At 39.3% G+C, this 18,983-nt stretch overlaps 1 protein-coding gene across 13 annotated transcripts in view; it reads left to right on the forward strand.

The window, feature by feature from the left end:
• Positions 1 to 18,983, forward strand: part of EHBP1 (EH domain binding protein 1) — a 228,162-nt gene that overhangs the window by 178,494 nt on the left and 30,685 nt on the right. For 6 of the 13 annotated variants that reach the window (XR_012041725.1, XM_072857323.1, XM_072857331.1 and 3 more), the window contains 5 exons: positions 3,411 to 3,527; positions 6,718 to 6,845; positions 9,483 to 9,624; positions 9,775 to 9,881; positions 12,536 to 12,659. Coding sequence is in view for 12 of the 13 variants with exons in the window: in XM_072857323.1 (XP_072713424.1) it covers positions 3,411 to 3,527; positions 6,718 to 6,845; positions 9,483 to 9,624; positions 9,775 to 9,881; positions 12,536 to 12,659 (618 nt within the window). In the remaining variant the exon portion in view is untranslated. The remainder of the gene's footprint in view (positions 1 to 3,410; positions 3,528 to 6,717; positions 6,846 to 9,482; positions 9,625 to 9,774; positions 9,882 to 12,535; positions 12,660 to 18,983) is intronic. The other 7 variants (XM_072857324.1, XM_072857325.1, XM_072857326.1 and 4 more) reach the window with 7 other exon arrangements.

Consider the following 18,983-nt stretch of genomic DNA (forward strand, 5'->3'; position numbering starts at 1 on the left):
AGTCTGCTGCAACTCCTTCACATGTGGACAAGCTTAAACCAAGTCAAGAGAATACCAGTTTAACCACAAATTAAGCCTGAGCTTAATCTGAATAGTAAGACATATGACCTGTAAAATGCCTCTGGATCTTTTTTTCCACCAATATTGTGGCATTTGCATTTGGTTCCAAAAGATTCTTATTTCGCTCTCTTCAGTCCAGACTACAGTCCAGGCTCTGTAGGTAATGGTCAGTGCTGTTTAGTTGTTGACTTAATCCTTTATCTTTAATTTTGTTAGTTTCTTCATGACATAGTAAAGCTTTGCTGTCTTTCTAGGATCCACATTTACATAATTTTCAAGGAAGCAGTTCTTTAGTACACTTCTAAATACGTGCCCTGGTTCTAGACCAAGTGCTTTAAGTTTTTCACACTAGTAATTTGTTCTTTTCATAAAGCATATCTGTTATCTCTTCGTCACGTTGTTCCTTTTATCATTTATAATTGCAAAATCTTGTTGTAACATGCTCCCTAAACACATTTCCCTTTTTAATGCACTGGAAGAACATTGGACTGAAAAAAAAAAAAACAAACTAGAGTAGTTTAAAACAAGGAATCTGTAGATTTTGAAAGATATTTGAAAATTTCTCAAATTACTTCAAATGAATGCTTTTAATTGAATATTTTTTTTTAATGAAGTGTAAATGTCCTGATAATCATATTCAGTCAAAGCCTGCCAACTTTAAAATAAATACTAGGTCAGGTCATTATCTGACACTAGGAGCTGTTGTCTTCAACATTCCCATCTCTTTTGTTACCTAAAATGGTGGTGTCAAAGACAGTGCCTCTGATCTCATCTCACTATATTAAATTAAAGAAAATCAAATAATCTAATATAAGCATTCCCTTAGTATGCCTTAGTCTTAAACCCTGAAACCCTGTCATCTTGTTTAGATTGTTTTGACACATCCGGCATCCTGCTGGATAACTGGTAGTTGTGAGCTGACCTTGCGAGCTGACTTCTTTGGGTGCTTTGGAAAGTCATTGCCTGCCTCGAGGCTCGACGTGGATTTGGTTTCCCTCTGCTGTGGCGGTGTCCCTCTTTCTTTCTCTTCCACCTCTTCTGAATGTCCGTGGCCCTTTGCTGCTGTTAGCCTGGCCTTGCTTTCAGTGTGCCACCATGAGCTCTAGGATGCCTTTGAAAGTACCGTAGTCTGAGTGCCACTGAATTTCTCTGACGCCATCATGAAGGATTTAAAATCATGTGAGAAGTCTAGCTCCTCATTAGAAAAAGTAGAAATCCTTTGAAGAAAATGAAAAACTTCAGAATTGTTGCTGTTGCTGCTTTACCATTTTCTGTTTTCTCTTCAGTCTGCTTTTTACCCCATCCCTTTCTCTGCTTCACGATGATCACACTGTGCCTTTCTGTTTTGTTCACCTACCTCTGCACTTCCTGAAACAACTAGAGTCCAGATCACAGAACCATCTGTGTGAATTTAAGTGGGAACAGAAAAGATGTCACAGAGAGTCCTGAGTGTTGCTGCCCACCCAGTTGTACACCTGAAGCACCGTCTGTCAGGTCCGAGGTCTGGTTGCAGATCCTGGTTTGGCTGGAGAGAGATGTTGTTCTCCATCCATCTGGCTCAAGCTGGGGCATTTTGGAAGAAAGCTGACTCTTCCAGGGACCATTGAGAATCAGTGGGGAGGAGCCCAGGGAAGTCATGGTGGTCAGCTGAAATGGAGGGGTCCTACTTCGCAGACTGCTGCTCCATTATACATGCAGCAGATGTTGAATAAGACACTGAAATGGAAACTTCTTTGCTCCTGTCTGTTGCAGCAAGAGCCTTACCCTGAATCGGCAGAGGTCTGTGAAAGACATTGATTAATTACAGAGGAACTGAAGGAGCAGCTGGTTAGAAAAGAGTAGCAGACATATTAAAAAGTCAACAGGCTCCTAAAATGGGAATTACAGGGACTGTGGAGATAAAGAGGTAAAGAAACAACTCTATGACCTTTGTGTCAGCAGTGTGGGCCTGAAGTGCAAACTTCAGGTCTGAGGAATGAGGTTTAGTGTATTTCAAAGACAGGTGATGAGTGGTCAGCACCAATCCTGGTCCAAACTTCCCCAAACTTCTGGTATTCAGGATTATGGCATCTTGGTACTATGTTTAGGATCCTTTTTTTTTATATGACATTTGAATGTACCAGTGTCCTGTAATTATAATTAGCATTTTTTCCTATTGTGAAGTGTTTTAAAGTTCCTTTAGTTACTATATTGTGTCGTCTTTCTCCAGACACACTCCAGCCTTCTCTTTTTTGTCATTTTTACATGCATGCATACATACATAGGAAAAAAATGTTCGTATACATCTGAACAAGTGTAGATAGCATTTGATATGAGACTTAAAAGTGAGTAAATACAATGCAACTATATGCTTTGAAAGTACTAATCTAGCTTTTATGGACTTTAATATCATTATATATTTGTATTGAAAATGTGAGTCAGGATTTTTTCTGGGATCTGCTTCACAATTCAGCACTTGCTATTTGATCTTCCTCAGGTTACTTACTCTTTCTGTGCCATAATTTACCTACATCATCATCATAATTGTAATTATAATAATCGCCTACTTCATAAAAGATTATGGGGCTCATTTACAAGTGATATTCGTAAGCTGCTCTGAGAAACTCGGTAGAAAGGTCCCATAAAAATATAAATTATAATTACAATTATTATTTTATTTAAAATGTATGCAGCTTACAAACAATGCTGATTCAAAGTGGTGCAATAAGGCAGCAATCTGTGAGTGTGCTCTTGCTACACCTGACGTCAGCGCTTGCTAAGTGTGATGTGGTAGTTTTCCTCCTCGTATCAGAACTGATAGGAGATACTGACACCTAAGCAAGGTACAGTGATCATGCTCTGTGATACATTGTGCAAAGTAAGGAGTAGCAAGTCTCACTGACCTGGGATCTCAGTACCCGGAGCTGCTGTCTTTCTCAAGAGACCACAGCTCCCAGGTCCTTCTCCTGGCCGGACCCAGCCAAACCTGCTGTATGCTGGCTTCAGCACCCATTCTGCATTATGGAGAAGTGGGAGCCTAGGGGAAACTATTTTGACTCGAGTTATAAGGAAAAGCACATGTGCTTTTCAGAGTTAGCCAGAGATTCAGCACAGAGAACAGCCACTGCTGAGGCCAGACCCTAGCTTTATTGTAGCAGGATTTTCCAGCAGAGCTCCCTGTGTGTATATTGAATTGCATCAGTTTAAAGATAAATCCATGAGTGGACAGAGGGAAATCTCCTTCCAGACTTATTTAATGATTTGCATTTTTATCATAACTCAGCTTGTTCTCTAAAGCATTCATGTTTTTTTTAGTGATGTGGTGCATGTACATAAGAAAATACTAACCATAATGCTGTATGTTCCTACAGATGAGGATGAGGATGATGATAATATTGAGATAGATACTAACGAGGAGGTTCCTGAATGCTCTGTTACTGGAGGTGGAGATGGGCTTACTAACCTAGAAAATGACCTTGATTCAATGGGTAATTAATGGCTATTTTGTGTATTTTGCATGACTAACACTCCATCATCACATAAGTACTGATGTGCTGCTTCTCTCTGTCATAGCTTTATTCCTTTGTGCCTTTTCAGGTCTTTTAAACCCTAATGCTTATTCTTTTTGAATATTTTGCATTCATGTTGAGTTGAAATTTAAAATTAGCAACAAAATCATTATTTCCAACAATGGCAGATTTAAATGTCTATTGCTGTTTGATGGGGAAGGGGACCCCAGGCCAGATTTGTAAATGAGAGCCACCTGAAATCACCCCACCTGGACTGTCCCAGCAAAGCAAGGTAGGCAGGCCAGAGGAGTAAGTAATCGCATTGGTGAGTACAGCTGCCGCTCTCTGCACTGCCATCCTGGTCCATGTGCTCAGTGAAGAGGAGCAAACATGTCTCTATGTTTCCATGTAGGCTTGGTATCCCTCGGTTCCTTCTTGAGGACCAGTTCTTGTATTTATACCTTGTTGCTCCAGTGGGGACATGGAGGTATAAATTTGAATAGAATTAGTCCTATTTACTTTACAAAGTTCAAGTAATATATTTTAAATAAGACATTGTAAAAGCATTCATATTCTTGTAGAAATGCTTGTATAACCTTAGCATGTGCTGCTCAAGTAATAATAAATCATAGTAGTGGTATTTCCCCTTTCAAAATTGTAATCGAGCAAAACTGGAGTTCAGGTTCCTCCATAGATGATAAATAGTCAGGATCTTACAAGGGAGATGTTTATTTTAAAAGGTGCTAGGTCTTCAAAGATGTGAAGGTAATTGCCCATCAGTAAGGGGCTCCTCTGCTCACAGGTTGTTGCTGAAGGAGTTTGTTCTCTGTACAAGTCTGCCTGTTACCAGTGGCCCTGGGGTTGCTGAGGGCCTCTTTGTAGTATGGTGTGCTTCTCTGCCAGGGCATTTCTGCTCCCTACAAGTTAGCTCAAGCCTGGAGAAGTGTGGCAAGCACAGGACAGCATCGGGATAAAGGCAGTACAAGAGAGAATTTCTTACAGCATCCTCTGACTTAGTTCTGCCCATGCCAACTGGACCCAAGTTTGTAGCCTGTAATATATTAAATCAAAAGACTTCATTTAGTGTTTGCTTTCTGTAATTAAACAGACAATTATGTGTATATAGCACTTTCTTTCTACACTCAAGTCTTTCACATTCAAAAAAGACGTGTCCTTTATTTTTTTATTTGAGGATTTCCAAACACATAAGAAAATATATTTCTTGTAGTGTTTCCAGCATTTGAATTAAGCTGATTTAGAGCAGAATCCTGTCAAATAATTTTCCAATAAATACTGGTTCATTTTAGGAGAAATAGAAAATCAGTAAATGAATATTCCTGTCACATAGCCCCAGTGACTTACCAACATTTATTTCTGTGGGCCTTTTTTCTTGAGAGATACCTTCTCAGGGATACAAACCCACTACCCAACGCTTCCTCTCCACCATGGGAAGACATTTGGGAAAAAACCTGGGACTTTATTTTGAGTTCAATCTGCACAGTAGCCAGAGGGACAAATGAGTAAGGAAGGGGATGGGCAATAACACAGAATGCAGTCTAATGCTGTGATAGAAATCAGTGTACACAGATTTTGGTGGGATTGTGCCAATTCATGCCAAGTTCTAATGACAGATGAATCTCCTGGGAGCACCTAAATGCCAAACTGTAAGGGACATTTCACATTTGGTATCATTATGACCATTTAATTAATTTTTCCCCTGCTGTATCTTAGTCCCTCCCATCTTTCTCAAGAAGAGAAAACTTTTTTTTTTATTTTTACTGCCAGTTGTTGGTTTTAAATATTGCATCTGTCTGTATTTGTCAGTACTGCTACCATACACTGCTGTGAATGTATCTGATAAAATGTGAACCTCTTATATCATAGTTATTACATTATGTTTATGTATAAACCCACGAGAATGTGCATGTACTTACATGTGAGCCTCAATTAAGGGCACCTTGACTGGGTGTGCCAGAGGAAAGGGAAACTATCCTTCATCATAGCCCAGCCCATTGCTGCTGGAGGCAGGCATCATTTGATTGCCAGCATGCCAAAAATATTTTTGCTAACATGAATTGGAGTGCTCCAAACCTTGGAAGGAGCTGTGTGGCAAAACAGTCATGGCTGCACTTCCCACACCAGCTAGAAGTTACCAGCCCGCAGTGAAAAACTCAGGCTGTGCCTATAGAAAAACATAGCAACTGCTATTTTGTCTGTTTAACCCAAGGCCCAGATGTATGTGCATAATATACACAGGTGATGCTGCATTAGCTCCATCTCAGGGGTGATTTCTTGTGTGGTGCTGCATGTAGAGTATGTCTGGGGGCTTCTGCACCAGCGTTATTCTGCCTTCCTACCCAGGGTTAGCTCCATAGATCTGCGCTGTGGTTCGTTATTAACACCTTTCTCCTTATTATGTGTGTATATGTAGGTAACTGTGTGTGTAGGTGTGTTACAAATTCATATAGTCAATGGTCACGTACAGAATGAGCATTATTGGGAAGTAAAATTCTCAACTCTTATTTCTTTGGGCTCTGATCCAAGTTGCTAAAACTGATGAAAAAAATTTTGGGGCTTCGGCAGGCTTTGAATCTGTCCCTTCAATGCAGTTACAAAGCGTTTTACAGCTCTTACAGCTTCAATGTATTCTATAAATCATAGTAAAATGTTACTAGAAAGCCTTCTCTTTTGATACTGAAATTTTAACATTGAGAAGCTGTGCCAAGGAGCCTTAGGATGAATTAGTAGTTCATAAACTTCAGGGGTTATCAGTACTTAGAATATGTGATAAATTGTTATATGTCATCTTAAAATAAATGGCTCTTTAAGGGTGTTTTTATGCCAAAGCAGAGGTATGTGCTGGTTGGGAGTAACTTAAAGTAAACAGTGTCTCCTTTCTCTGTTTTTTCATCTACTGTCTTCAAGCATGTTTACTTGTTCAGCTGAGTGCTATATATATTTTTTGAGAGAACTTAGGCATTATCTATGTACGTTACACACATCTACGCCAGTCTGAATCGCAAAAACCACAATATTCCTTCTAGTTTTTACTTTTTTAGTTTGAAATAATAGCAAAGTGAATGAAATCTACCTTTTAAATTGCTACGTTGTTGTAGTGACTGCATTTAAATGCATCTCACTCCGTTGTATGTGGTATTTGCATATTTAGCAGAACAAAACAGTAAGTTGGTGGATTTGAAGCTGAAGAAGCTCCTAGAAGCTCAGCCACAGGTGGCAAATTCACTCTCCAGTGCTGCTCAGAAAGCTGTAACTGATAGCTCCGAGCAAGACATTAAGGTAAGTTTTGATTAATGCTTTTGTCTCAGTACCTGTGTGTTCCGATTTCGGGTTTGTACTTCATGAGGAGGAAAATGATTTCTTATCAAATCCTTCACAGTAAGAAATGTAGAAAATCTTCATGGCAGTGCAGTTGCATAGTTTGCAATGCACTGGGTTTTTTCCTGTTGATTAATCAATGCATTTGCCTTTTTTTTTTTTTATCTTGATACTTGTCATTGGCATGACAGTAAGAGATATAAGAAGCATTTCTTCTATCTTATTCTTAGTTTTTATTGCTCAGGTTGTCACTTAAATCAGAAATACTGCATGGGCTCCATCCTGCTGCTGGTGCAATCAGTGGCAAGACTCTCCCTGACTTTAACAGGAGCAGGATTGGACTCTCAGTGATTTGCTTCTCTCCGAAGCCCGACTCTGTTTTTTCTCCATTAAAATTAAGCCGTGGTACACTTTAAAGGCATACATACTTGGGTGCTTGACAACAAGTGCTTCTGAGAAAAGTAGACAGGAGTATGAAGTATATGTGGTCCTTTTGCCTATTCTTAATGTTCACCACTTCAGCATAAAGCGCACACCAATCAATTTACCGTTTCATTTTCTTAATTAGACCCCTTGTGTTCTTACTATTATATATTTTTTAAAATAGTCCCTGTATGTCATTAATATCCCTATGGCTCTGGGGCACTTCCAGTTGGGTATAACTTTTCACCCACCTGCAGTCTGAGGGGAAAGCACTGCTGACTGAAAGGATTTCCTTCCCGAGATACAGAGATGCTTTGAAGTCCCAAAACAATGACTTTCATTGCTTTTCCCTTACACTGTCGGTTCCTATAAATTGGTGATGAAAGTGTGTGGCAGCAGCAGAGGACTTTCGGTCTCTATCTTTGAACAAAAGGAAGCCTGGATCAGGTCTGATTTTTGCGTTCAATTTAGCTTTCTGCAGTGGATTTAATGCAAAATGAAGCTGGCCCAAGAATAATACAATGGGTTGAAAAGGCTAACTGAATTAGTGGGCTTAGAGGAATACATTTGTAAAGTGGCAGAAGTCCCCAGTCATAAAAAGGTTTCTTAAAATGGGATTTACTGGCTAATCACACTGATATTTTAGCATGTTGCCAGGCCTAAAAAATTAGTCATGTTTGTTTATTTTGGTAAAGACTCTGGTTTAGGCTGTCAGATGGTTATTGTGCTAATAACAGGAAACCACCTTTTATTTAACCAGAATCATAACCGCCCGATTACTGCAGCTGAAAAGTAATTCAGAGCATATGAGCAATACTTTTTTGAGCTTAATTTGACAAACGACACATGGGCCTCCTCTTAGGGTAATTTGGTATCACATAACCTGACGAAAATGGTATTTCTCTTTATGAAAAGCTTCCGTGAAGGAGTTGCTTTTTTTTAAGGTACTCCCACAAAAGGTGCAACTTAACTCTGTGTACATCTTTCTAAGGAAGAGTTGGAAAGCAGCATTATAAGGAATATATGGTGTCCATCTGTTCTCATGGAGCTCTCAGCATTGAGGTGGATTTGTTTTTTAATAAAATGCAGTTTACACGTTTCTAAATGAGGCATTCTGTGTTTGTGGAAAAGGATAAACTGTTACCTTCCCTTGGGGATTGTGTATCCCCGGCCTCCTTGAGGCTAGAGAATAGGCCATTGGAGAACTCCCTCATTACCGATTGTCTCAATGCAGAGGAAGGGCAAAGTCTTGGTAGCTTTTGATAACCAGTTTCAGCATTCAGCAGGCTTAGCTATTAGTCATGCATCTTAGCCTTTCCCTATTTACTTTCAAAACACTTAATAAAAATAATAAAAGATTAGGTATAAAATGAAATATTTGTTTGGTACACAGCACCTCGGTATCTGCAGTTTCCACACGCTGCGGTGGTTCAGTCTTCTGGGATATTTCGTGTTGATAGAACCATTTGAATTTGTTACCAGTATTAACATAGGAAGCCCTGGAAAAGATAATTGTAGTTTCCTTAGCTGTAAAGGGCTTACTTACAAATCTGGCTTTGGAAAGTTATAGCTGATGAAATGCAGTTCAGTGGGGTAGTATTATAATCCTACCTTTTAGCCTTCATCCAGCATTAGTGGTTTATCTCAATGGGCATAAAATTAGAAACTAGTTCTTCTTGTCATACAAGTCTCTGGGACTACACAAAACGACAGATTTCTTTACCGGGCAGGGAGACAGGCTAAAGGCAACATGCTTTTAAAACGATACAGATCGTGTTCAGGGCTAGAGACGCTGCTCCTTGGCAGCAGCATGCGCAGTGCTTGGCAAATCAAAGTTGCAAAGGAGTGATTTTTCGTTTAAATCGGAATTGCTGGCAAATGCAGGTCACAATTAATAAGTCTGGCTGTTAAGTAAGTAGAGAGTCCTGCAGGAGGGTGCCCAAAAAGCCAGTTGTTGCTACCACACATGAAACAAAAAAAAAAAAAAAAGGAAAAGTTAATCACTCTTCTTTTTTTCCGCAGCTGATACTTTCATCCTATATAAACCACAGCCCGAGTTGTGAAATCCTCTTTGCAAAAGCTGCGTCCTGTCCCCTCGCTGAAACGTACCTTTCGAATTCGTGTCTTCCCGTTTGTAAACAAAAGAAACTGTTGTGTGTCTGGTTTTTTTCCTAGCAGAATGGAACAGAGGAACATCGTGCTGAGCGATTACAAAAAGCAGCAGAACGGTTTAGAAATCCCGTTGTGTTCAGCAAGGACTCTACCGTCAGAAAAACTCAGCTCCAGTCTTTCAGTCAATACGTGGAGAGCAGACCAGGTAGGATAAAATATAAAACCTGTTTTCCCATCTTATGATTTAATAATATTTAACAATAAATATATGAAAACCCGATAATGTAAGTCCACATTTCAATACATAAATATCAAGCTTTATAATAATTTTACATGTCTTTCCCCTTTTTTCAAGAGATGAAAAGGCAGAGATCAATACAGGAAGATACAAAGAGAGGAAATGAGGAGAAGGCTGCGATAACTGAGACTCAGAGGAAGCCATCAGAAGATGAAGTGCTTAATGTATATTAATTTTTTGTCTGGTTTCATGATTGCTGATAATTCCAAACTGTATGTGGAAATAGTGCCTTTATTTGTTAAAATGAGATGTTAGGTTTTTTTAGATGTCAATCTCCAGTGCATTCAAAGCAGAGTGAGAGGGGTGCACTGTTGAATTAGTCTGCAGTGTGGTGATAATTGTCAGATAAAAAAAATGAATTTTTCAGAGTTCCACAGGCCCAGCTTCCTTGAGACATTTCCATCAGGGCACTTCCCATAAAGAGATTCCAGTATTGATCTACCGGGAGGATTTTAATTATTACAATAGCAGATACCGCAGAGCTGCAGTTAGAGGGAAGAGTCACATGAGACCTGCTAGAATTTCTCAGCCAACCCATTTTGTTGGCTTGGGTTAATGGGTGTTCAACCTTTCCATTATCCAGATCAGCCGTGAATTACTAGCTGAATGATGTTTGCATTAATATAATATATATGGTAATTTCTTCACTTAATTAACGGGGAGGTTCAGCTCAGTAGGGGTATGGGCTGATCATGTGTAAAATTGATTTGTGAGGGAAATATTTGATAGACCGCAGGGAGAAAGCTGGTTTTGATGGACAGCTGCAGGACAGAAGCAGGAAGAACAAGTTTTAACCTGAATTTTTTTTGTCTGAAAACGCAACACAGCCTTTGATGGTGGTCGTTAGTTGCTCTCCACAATTTATCTAAACACATTTGTCGTTTTTGCTGAAGCAATCTAGAGCTCAGTAGCGATTTTGTACTGCTGTCATGTCTACACCAAAACATTGAACTTTTTATGAGCCGGAGTTATTTTTAGCCCATTTGTACTTTTGCAGAGCTGAAAAGGTCTGGCACAGTAAGTTCACATTATATATGCAGATGATACACATGAACTCTTGGGATATTTCAGCCTGACACAGCATTTCTTTTCATCTTCTAATAACAATTGTTAACAATTATGCATGCTGACATTAGGGAAGTTTTCATACTATTTTCAATTAATTATAGTTGATGAAAGGCAATATACTGCACATCACCTTGACTCCCCAGACTGATTTTTTTTTCTTCAGGGACTGCTCTCAGCGAGTTTTGTTGTTGTTTTTCTGGCTATACGACAGACAGAGAAGGGGTTTCCGTTAGAGCTGATACTGTGCTTAAATTCAGATACACTAAATTTCAAAGTTCTGTGCTCGTTACTGGTCCTGGGACCTCAGCCATGCCATTAGCCTTCACTTTGAACATGTCTTTATTTGAAATAATATTCTGATGTGATTATTATACCTGTTGCCTGAATATGAAGCTGAATTGATTATTTCAGACACATTTACAGAAAACCAATTGAAAACGTCTGGTGAAAGTATTTGAGGCCCTTACGCAGCAAAAAGTTAGCCTCCAGTAGGGAAATAAGCCTCGTTTAAAAAAAAAAAAAACAACATGGTATATTTTTCTGTTCCCAAAGGACAGTGATTTTAGTTGCATCCTTTACAGAGTGCAGATGAAACATGGAATCATTTTGCTAGGGGTTTTTTTCCCAACTTTAAACCGTTCTCTGAAGCTCTGGGGCAGGAGTAGGAGGAAAGAGGAAGAAGTGGATGGGGTTACTCAGGAGGAGTAATATTTTTTTCCCTAACTTATCAAAAAACATGCTTCAGGAATGACATTTCAGCATTGTATAAAGCCCATGATAACTCGGTACAGCCAGAACACCGTGGTGAAAGTTGTTGAGCCACATGAGAATAACTTGGAGGTACTAAATGACTGTTCTCAGGCTCCTAGCGAGACAGCCAAATCGCTTTGGAAATATTTGGAGATTTGTGTGGTCATGTGCAATGCTGAGAAGTTCTAGGGTAAAGAGGCAAACTTGACTCGTTAGTGTTTCCACAGCTTTCTTGATAAGGTTCAATAGGATTTATCAGCTTGGCATCCCAGGGCAGCCTCCTGGCTGAGTGTGAGCCGGCGCAGGGGCAGGACAGCTTGAGTTAGTCCCCATGCACCTGAGCGTCTGCCCAGTGCTGTTTGTCACCACTTCTCAGGATAAGAATCACAGTTAGAGTAATTAGTGGTATTTTTACAGATCACCATGTAGCAGGACAATTGCCTGCAGTCAGAGAAACCCAGAGAGGCACAATAGCCCGGGCTGGTGAGCGTCGGCATTACAGTTGACCCAGAGGAGCTAAACAAGCCAGGGAGCTTGTTTTGGGTTTGGTTTTAATCTCAAAAGCCCACTTTTTAATTGTCACTAGAGACTTTCATGCTAGTTCTTCTAGCCCCTAAAGTTAGTGTTTTAAAATTGAATAAGACCTGAATGGAGTAGAAATGGCATGTTAAATAGTGCTTTATTTGGATTACGTTTCCTTTCATTATGCTTTGTTACAGCAGCTTTTGTGTACTTAGAAATAAATTAGAGGAATTTCAAAAAGCCAGCCAGGTAGTAAAAAACTGCAAAATCAAATGTTCCCTAAAGAAAAACCGGGGTGTTTTAATAAACAAATAAGGACATTTGGCAAAATCGTAAAGTTTATGAAATGTAAGTGCTAGCTTTTTGGTAGCGAGCATGATATTTGGTTGTTTAGGTAAGTGCCTTACTAAGTGTTTGTGGAAAGGAAAAATGCAACTTACAAGTGATGTTTTTTCTTCTTGTTTGTTCTCTTTAACAGAAAGGGTTCAAAGACACCAGTCAGTATGTTGTAGGAGAATTGGCAGCACTAGAGAATGAGCAAAAGCAAATTGACACCCGTGCCGCGCTGGTGGAGAAGCGCCTTCGCTATCTCATGGACACAGGTACGGTGCCCAATTACACTGTAAACAGTTTTGGCAAATTGAGCGTTCACAAACTCTTATAGAGTTTTGGAAGTGTGAATCTTTGAAGCCTGAATGTTCAGCAAAACTGCCTTGAAAATAAAAAGGCTGCGATTTGCAGCCACCTCTCTGGGCCCTGGTGATAAGAGTGCCTTCATGGGAAGTGATAACTTGCCCTGATACCGTGTGAGCCAGCACTATTGAACAGTGTGCTCATCCATGCAGAGTTGGAATACACATCTGTGCCTCATTGATATGCCACTGCTTAAAAAAAAAAAAAAAAATAAAAAAAAAAAGTAAGATCTTCACTGTTCTACTGATTCAGTGGGGAAAAAAAGATTTGGACAGCTAAAGCCATGTACTGCATGAAACAGAGCACAGTACATGGGGAAGGCTCCATTGACTAGATCACTGAAATTTGAGAATACTATCTGGTTACTGATGCTCCACAATTATTTTATTTATTTATTTATTTTCAGGAGAGCGGGTTTTAAAAGTCTGTAATACTTGGTGTTGTAGGTGCAGTTGAAAGGATTAAAGTGTATGGGTGATTTTTTGTTAAAAGCTTGATGATTTTGACTTCCGCAATGAATGTTAGATGGATATTAAGTGGTGATGGTCATCAGAGATGGAGGGGTTTAACCGCATCAGTTGGAAACAAATGGTGCTTTGATATTTCAAAAATAAATAATATCGTAGGTCCAGAAAGTGTTGTTCCTGTCCATTGGGAAAAAAAGTTAGTTGGTCCAAATTACTTCGTGGATAAATCGTCTTTATAAGTTATATGTGTATCTGATGTTATAAACTTGAAGCCTGTCTTTAACTGAAATAAGAGACTTTAAAGTACATTTGAATCCAGTGTTATGTTTTGAAATACAGATGAATAGACTTCAGTTAAAGTTCAGTACTTTGAAGTGAGTTTGCCACATGCATCCAAATATTGGGGTGGTTTTTTAAATGTATTTACTTTCTCATGTGCTCAGGTGGTTTGACTTTTTAAAATAGTTTTACAAAAACATGTAACTCAGAAACTTCTTCTGTCCTGAATTGTTTAGTAGGACTTTTACCTGTTACAGTCTTTTGAAGTACTTTTTCAAATGCATTACATGACCTTTAGTTATTGAGCTAGAGCAAATGTGTGTATATTATTCTGCACTTTCTTGTGTACTTTGTTATATTTGTGAAATATATGTTCTGCACAAAAGAGCCAGTACAATGTTTCACAAGTCTTATATGAATGCTGAATACTGCCTCTAGATGTATATGGAGTAATCAGCACAGCACTTGGGGATTTTTAAAACTCTAATAACCATGTTGTTATTTGATTTGTTGTTTATTCCATTTTAAAAGAGATTTCTTACTTTTCTTATGGTTTTTAATTTCTTGTATTTTGAAGTATGACAAAAGTTGCTGTATTCTCCATGTCATACACACAATGAGATGATGTTTCTTTTAAGTATCCTGCATAAAATGGGGACTCTAGCACACAGCTAGAGTGGCTTATACAGCATAGCTGTAAGCGTTGTAACAGGAATACTAATGAATACCCATTGCTTCTTTTACTGGGGATAAGGGGACAAGTGGTGCAGCCATAATAAAAAAGTTACTGTTATATTCTTGATCATTTCCTGAGCATTCAGGGTTTAACTTAAAGCAAATGATTTGACAAGTCCTTGATAAAGATCCTATTTATGTTCTCAGCTTAAAAACATGATTTAGGATAAAACATGTGAAAAGTGGAGTTTCTTACTTATAGTTAACTTTATAGCCTTGAAAGCAGGGATTCTCAAACTTCGCTAACTATGGTTCACATCTTAACAGAGCCTATCTTGTGTACCACCTCCCCTGCCAATCAATATCCCATTTGTCATCAGACAACATCCTTGTGGCAGTGACTGCAGTTGCTTACATGGAAAAGTAGTATTAGGAGGTTTGTTGGTTGTTGGTTTTTTTTTTTAACAGCCCTTGATGTGATATGGTAGTGGAAAAAAATCTGAACATTTCTTTTTGCTATGCCTTTAAAACACTGTTGTGTCAGCTCTGTTTCTGTGCCCCATGTGCAGTCCCCTTCCACCTGCTCCTCATCTGCCTCACTTTCCTGCAGGCTCTTCTCCTGCCTGCACCTTCTCTCTCCCTCTCTGGTACCTACTGCAGTTGCTTCAGAGGATCTGCTGTATCTCATCTCATTAGTGGCTCTCTTTGTCAGGATAGCACTTGTTTTTCTTCCCTACCTCTCTTCAGGAAATAATTCCTAATACAGACAAATAAGGAGTTTGTGCCTCTGTGTTATGCCCAGCTTCTTCTGTAAGGGTCTGGGGCTGCTTCAGCTGAGTGTCTGACTGCCTGAGAGAGAAATCTGGAAACAAAAAAGATGAGTCAACATGATATGACCTGCCAGCTTGCCACAGACCACCAAGTGGTCTGTAAACCCAGGTTTGAAGGAAGAAGGTAACCACAGCCTGATAGCTAGAAAAGCCCTGAAGGGCTATTGATGATGATCTTGGGGTTTTGCAAATACTCCCCTAGGTATTGGTATATACCAGAAAGATGAGAAACATGAAATGTTGCAGCTCTCAGAGGTGTGCTAAAAAGTCTTTTGATATTTGGTTTTTCTGAAAATGTAGGCTTTAGGAACCAGGTGGTCACATGGGCAAGCATAGCTGAAAGATGCTGGAAACACAACATGAAGGACAAGAACCACAAATGAACTGGTTGTATAATTAACATTCTCTTTTAAGCACATCTCTTTCTTGAACTTGTACTGCTTGGGGTTGTAATACTGGGGAGCCTCAAGCAAGTAAGAGTCTCTGCTGACCTTATTCCTTGACAGCTGAAGCAGGGTGCCATGTTTGTATAACTGTGTGGGCAAGGGCTTACACTGAATTGTCCTAACAAATGTTTGCAGGATCATTGTCCCCATCAGCATAGGAGCACATCTTGTATTGGGATTTCCAGGTTTGTTTCCATGTGTGCCAAAACCATACAAGATAAATGAAACAACTGGGAGACTCACATCATGACTCAGTCATTGCCTTGAAATTAAATTCAAGAAGAAGGTAGAGCGTGGTCTGCTTGTCCCGGTTGTGTCTGCTGGGGACTGGACCATCTTTTCCTTCTCCACTGTGCTTGGCCCTGTTCTTTATTAGACTTTTACTAGGAAGAAAGCACTCTATTTTTCTTCTCATCCTTCTCCAGCACAAAACTGGGGGTGGTTTTTTTCCAGTGGGGAGACTCTGCCACCTGGCAGCTCTTTATCCTCTGAGTTTGAGAGTCCTTTTTGTTGCTCAGCCAGGAGGGATTGTTTCAGGCTGCAGTTTGAATATCTATTCTGGCTACATTCATTTCACAGGAAAAGACTTTGTCTCCTGCTCCCATGTATCAATGCATTAAAACAGGTGGGAATTTCCTTACTACAGGTTAGTGGTAAGACGAGAAAGATATAGTGACCAGCCCCTGGACAATGCAGGCTTTGGTAAATGTGGAAGAATTCCTAGCTTTCACCGAAAGGGAAGCAGCTGGAAGTATAGACGATTTATGTTCTTGGTTAGATTCCAGCTCATGGCACTCTTTGACTTTGTTAGACACTCTGCTTACTTTTTAGTGAAAGTTCCTGGCACTTACAATTGCAAATAAAAGTTTGAAAATGCCACCCTAGCTTTACTAGGGTGACAGTGGCTGTGGGTAGCTGCAAGGAGTGGATCTTGGAGGTTCTCCGTGCCCCACTCCCTTTCTGCCATGGACCAGGAGGAGAGGAGTCCCCGACGTGATGCGCTCTAGTCCAATCCCTAGGATGCAACCTGGGTTGCGGAGAGATCCCTTCGGCTGCTGCCCTTGCATCTTCTGCCCTGCATTAGGAAAAGGGCATCTAATGGAAACGGGGCTGTAGGAAGAGAGCCCAGGTCCTTGTCTGCACATGCATTGCCATTTTCCAGCCCTGCAAGACAGCCTTTTTGGCTGGGGAAGCTGAGTTTCTGGCTCTTGGCCAAAGGGGAGCTGATATTTTCAAAGTTCATCAGCCAGGCAAAGAGTTTGGAACTGGCTGAAGCTTTGCATTTCCAGTGCCAGCTGCTCATGATTTGACTAGAAACACTTTTCTAAGATGTGTGAAAAAATAAAAGTTATTAAAATTCCCGGGTTGCTGATTTCCATTTGAATCTGAATAGTCACACTTTTATTAATATCCAGTAATTTATGTCACTGGTGGCGTAACCTCAGTCCTTGGTCTTAGCACTTAAAATGAAAATGTAATCTCACCTTGTTCCAGTGAAATGTAGTTTACTGGTACATTGCAAAACTGTGAAGGGAATCAGTGCTTCAGTGCCTTGAACTCCATTGAATAAGCTGATGGCTCGTTTGCTATCCCTGTCTGGATACATGTAAGAGTTACCTATATAGAAGGGGTTTTGCAACATACACTATGAAATACACTGTCACAAAAAATTTGGTGGGTGCGTGTGTTTAGAGAAAACACAGCGCAGAGGTTCAAGTAAGAGGAATGAGTTGTATGATTGAGTATAAAAATCACATAATCTAATATCATTGATTTCCCTTCTTCCTCTATTATAATGGCTTGACATTAAACGATGACAGGATTATCTTGCTTTCTTCAGGATTGTACTTACCCATGTTGTGCCTAACCCATTATGGACAAAATAGTTTTGTCTCTACTTCTGACAGTGTCTTTCTCCACTGAAAATTCTTCTGTCATTGTATTTTAAGGTGTCTATCATCTTGATATCCAAGTGCCAATTAAAATGCAGAATTATCATGTAATACAATTAGAATAAAAACCAAAGAAGCCTAGTTTACAAATCTCTAATCTAAATTTAGCTCTTTTTCGGTCACTATTTTTTCACTAATTGCAAAAACAGCTATTTGAAAAAAAAATTGCAGCTATCAGATATTTTGTTATCTGACCACAGGGTATGAAGTGTTTTTAATTGTTTTTCTGATTAACTGCAAGCTCCCAAATTCAAGTAGAAGCATATTTGTATTTTCCATGTGAGATCCTGTACCTTACCAATGGATGAGCATGTTTGTGGTACTGTATAAGGATTAATGAAATTAAAAAAAACCAAACCTCTGCTGCTGCTGATTGACCACTGATGGTAAATGTAATTGAATTAGCAGTGCACTAAAATAAATGTAGACAAAATAAATACAGACAAGAAAATCTGGTGAAAGCTTCTGTAATGTTTTAGATTAATAGGCATACAGAATTCTTCACATTTTTTATTACGTTGTCCCTAGATGAATTCAAAGTAATTGGGGTGGTTAATTTTATTTACACAGAGCCGTTCACAGCGCATTAAATAATAGAGATAATTGAACAAGAATTGTCAAGTGTGTACTGATATCAGACATATTACAGAAGGGAATGTGCATAAAACTTCATTTCTATGCAGCCATTGTTTATGGTAATTAAGTACACAGATTTATCCCTTGGTTGCCTTCCAAGCTTATGGCAACTGCTATTGTTGTGCTCCATTAATATGTAATCAGGAAATAGTTTAATTTTCTAATCTGCAGTTTGAGAATTCACTTTCTAACAACTCTTAATTACTGCATTGCCCTAATGATGCTCATGGTTAGGAAAACTGAACCAATAAACTCCGTAGAAGAAGCCAGAAGGGATTATACTTCCAGAGGTGGTGCTTACTTAATAAACTTGTTATGCCTTCACCAGAGGGAGCTCAGTGTCCTTCAAAAGCAACTAATTTTATATTTCAGAGTTGTACATACCCACGGTGCGAAGAGTTAACATACTGTGTATGGCGGGGGTGGCTGTAAATTTGATTCACTAGAGAACCAGATAAGCGATACTATCACCATTTTGGTATTTTTCCTACTGTATACTAATTGCAGAGTTTAATTGCACAGGAAATAATGCAGGTGGCTTAATCTATTGTCTTAAACTGTCCTCATGGGTTTGTTTTTGTCAAGTTTGTTTTCTTTTATTAGCCACATTAGCTAAACGCAGTATCGTAAAATCTTGCAGAGGCAGATAAGCTCTGTATATTGACAGCTATCTTATATTTGCTGTTTTCAGGGTGAATCTTAAACAGTAAAGGGGTTTTTTTAATAATTTCCATTCTCCACTGGTCCATCGTTCACTTTGATAGTGATTTCCATGCTGCTGCTTTACCTAGTGCAACTCTAATGACAACACTGAAGTTATTTTGAGTTTGTGGCGCTGCTCTAAGATGAGAATCAAGCTGCTGAGATCTTGCAGTCTGTCTGTGCTGACCCTGCCCAGAAGTGTCCAGTCCTGCAAATGAGATCAAAAAAAGGAGAGTTAAAGTCTGC

Source organism: Ciconia boyciana, chromosome 3 (genome assembly GCF_034638445.1).
Source record: "Ciconia boyciana chromosome 3, ASM3463844v1, whole genome shotgun sequence".
Lineage (NCBI taxonomy): Eukaryota > Metazoa > Chordata > Aves > Ciconiiformes > Ciconiidae > Ciconia > Ciconia boyciana.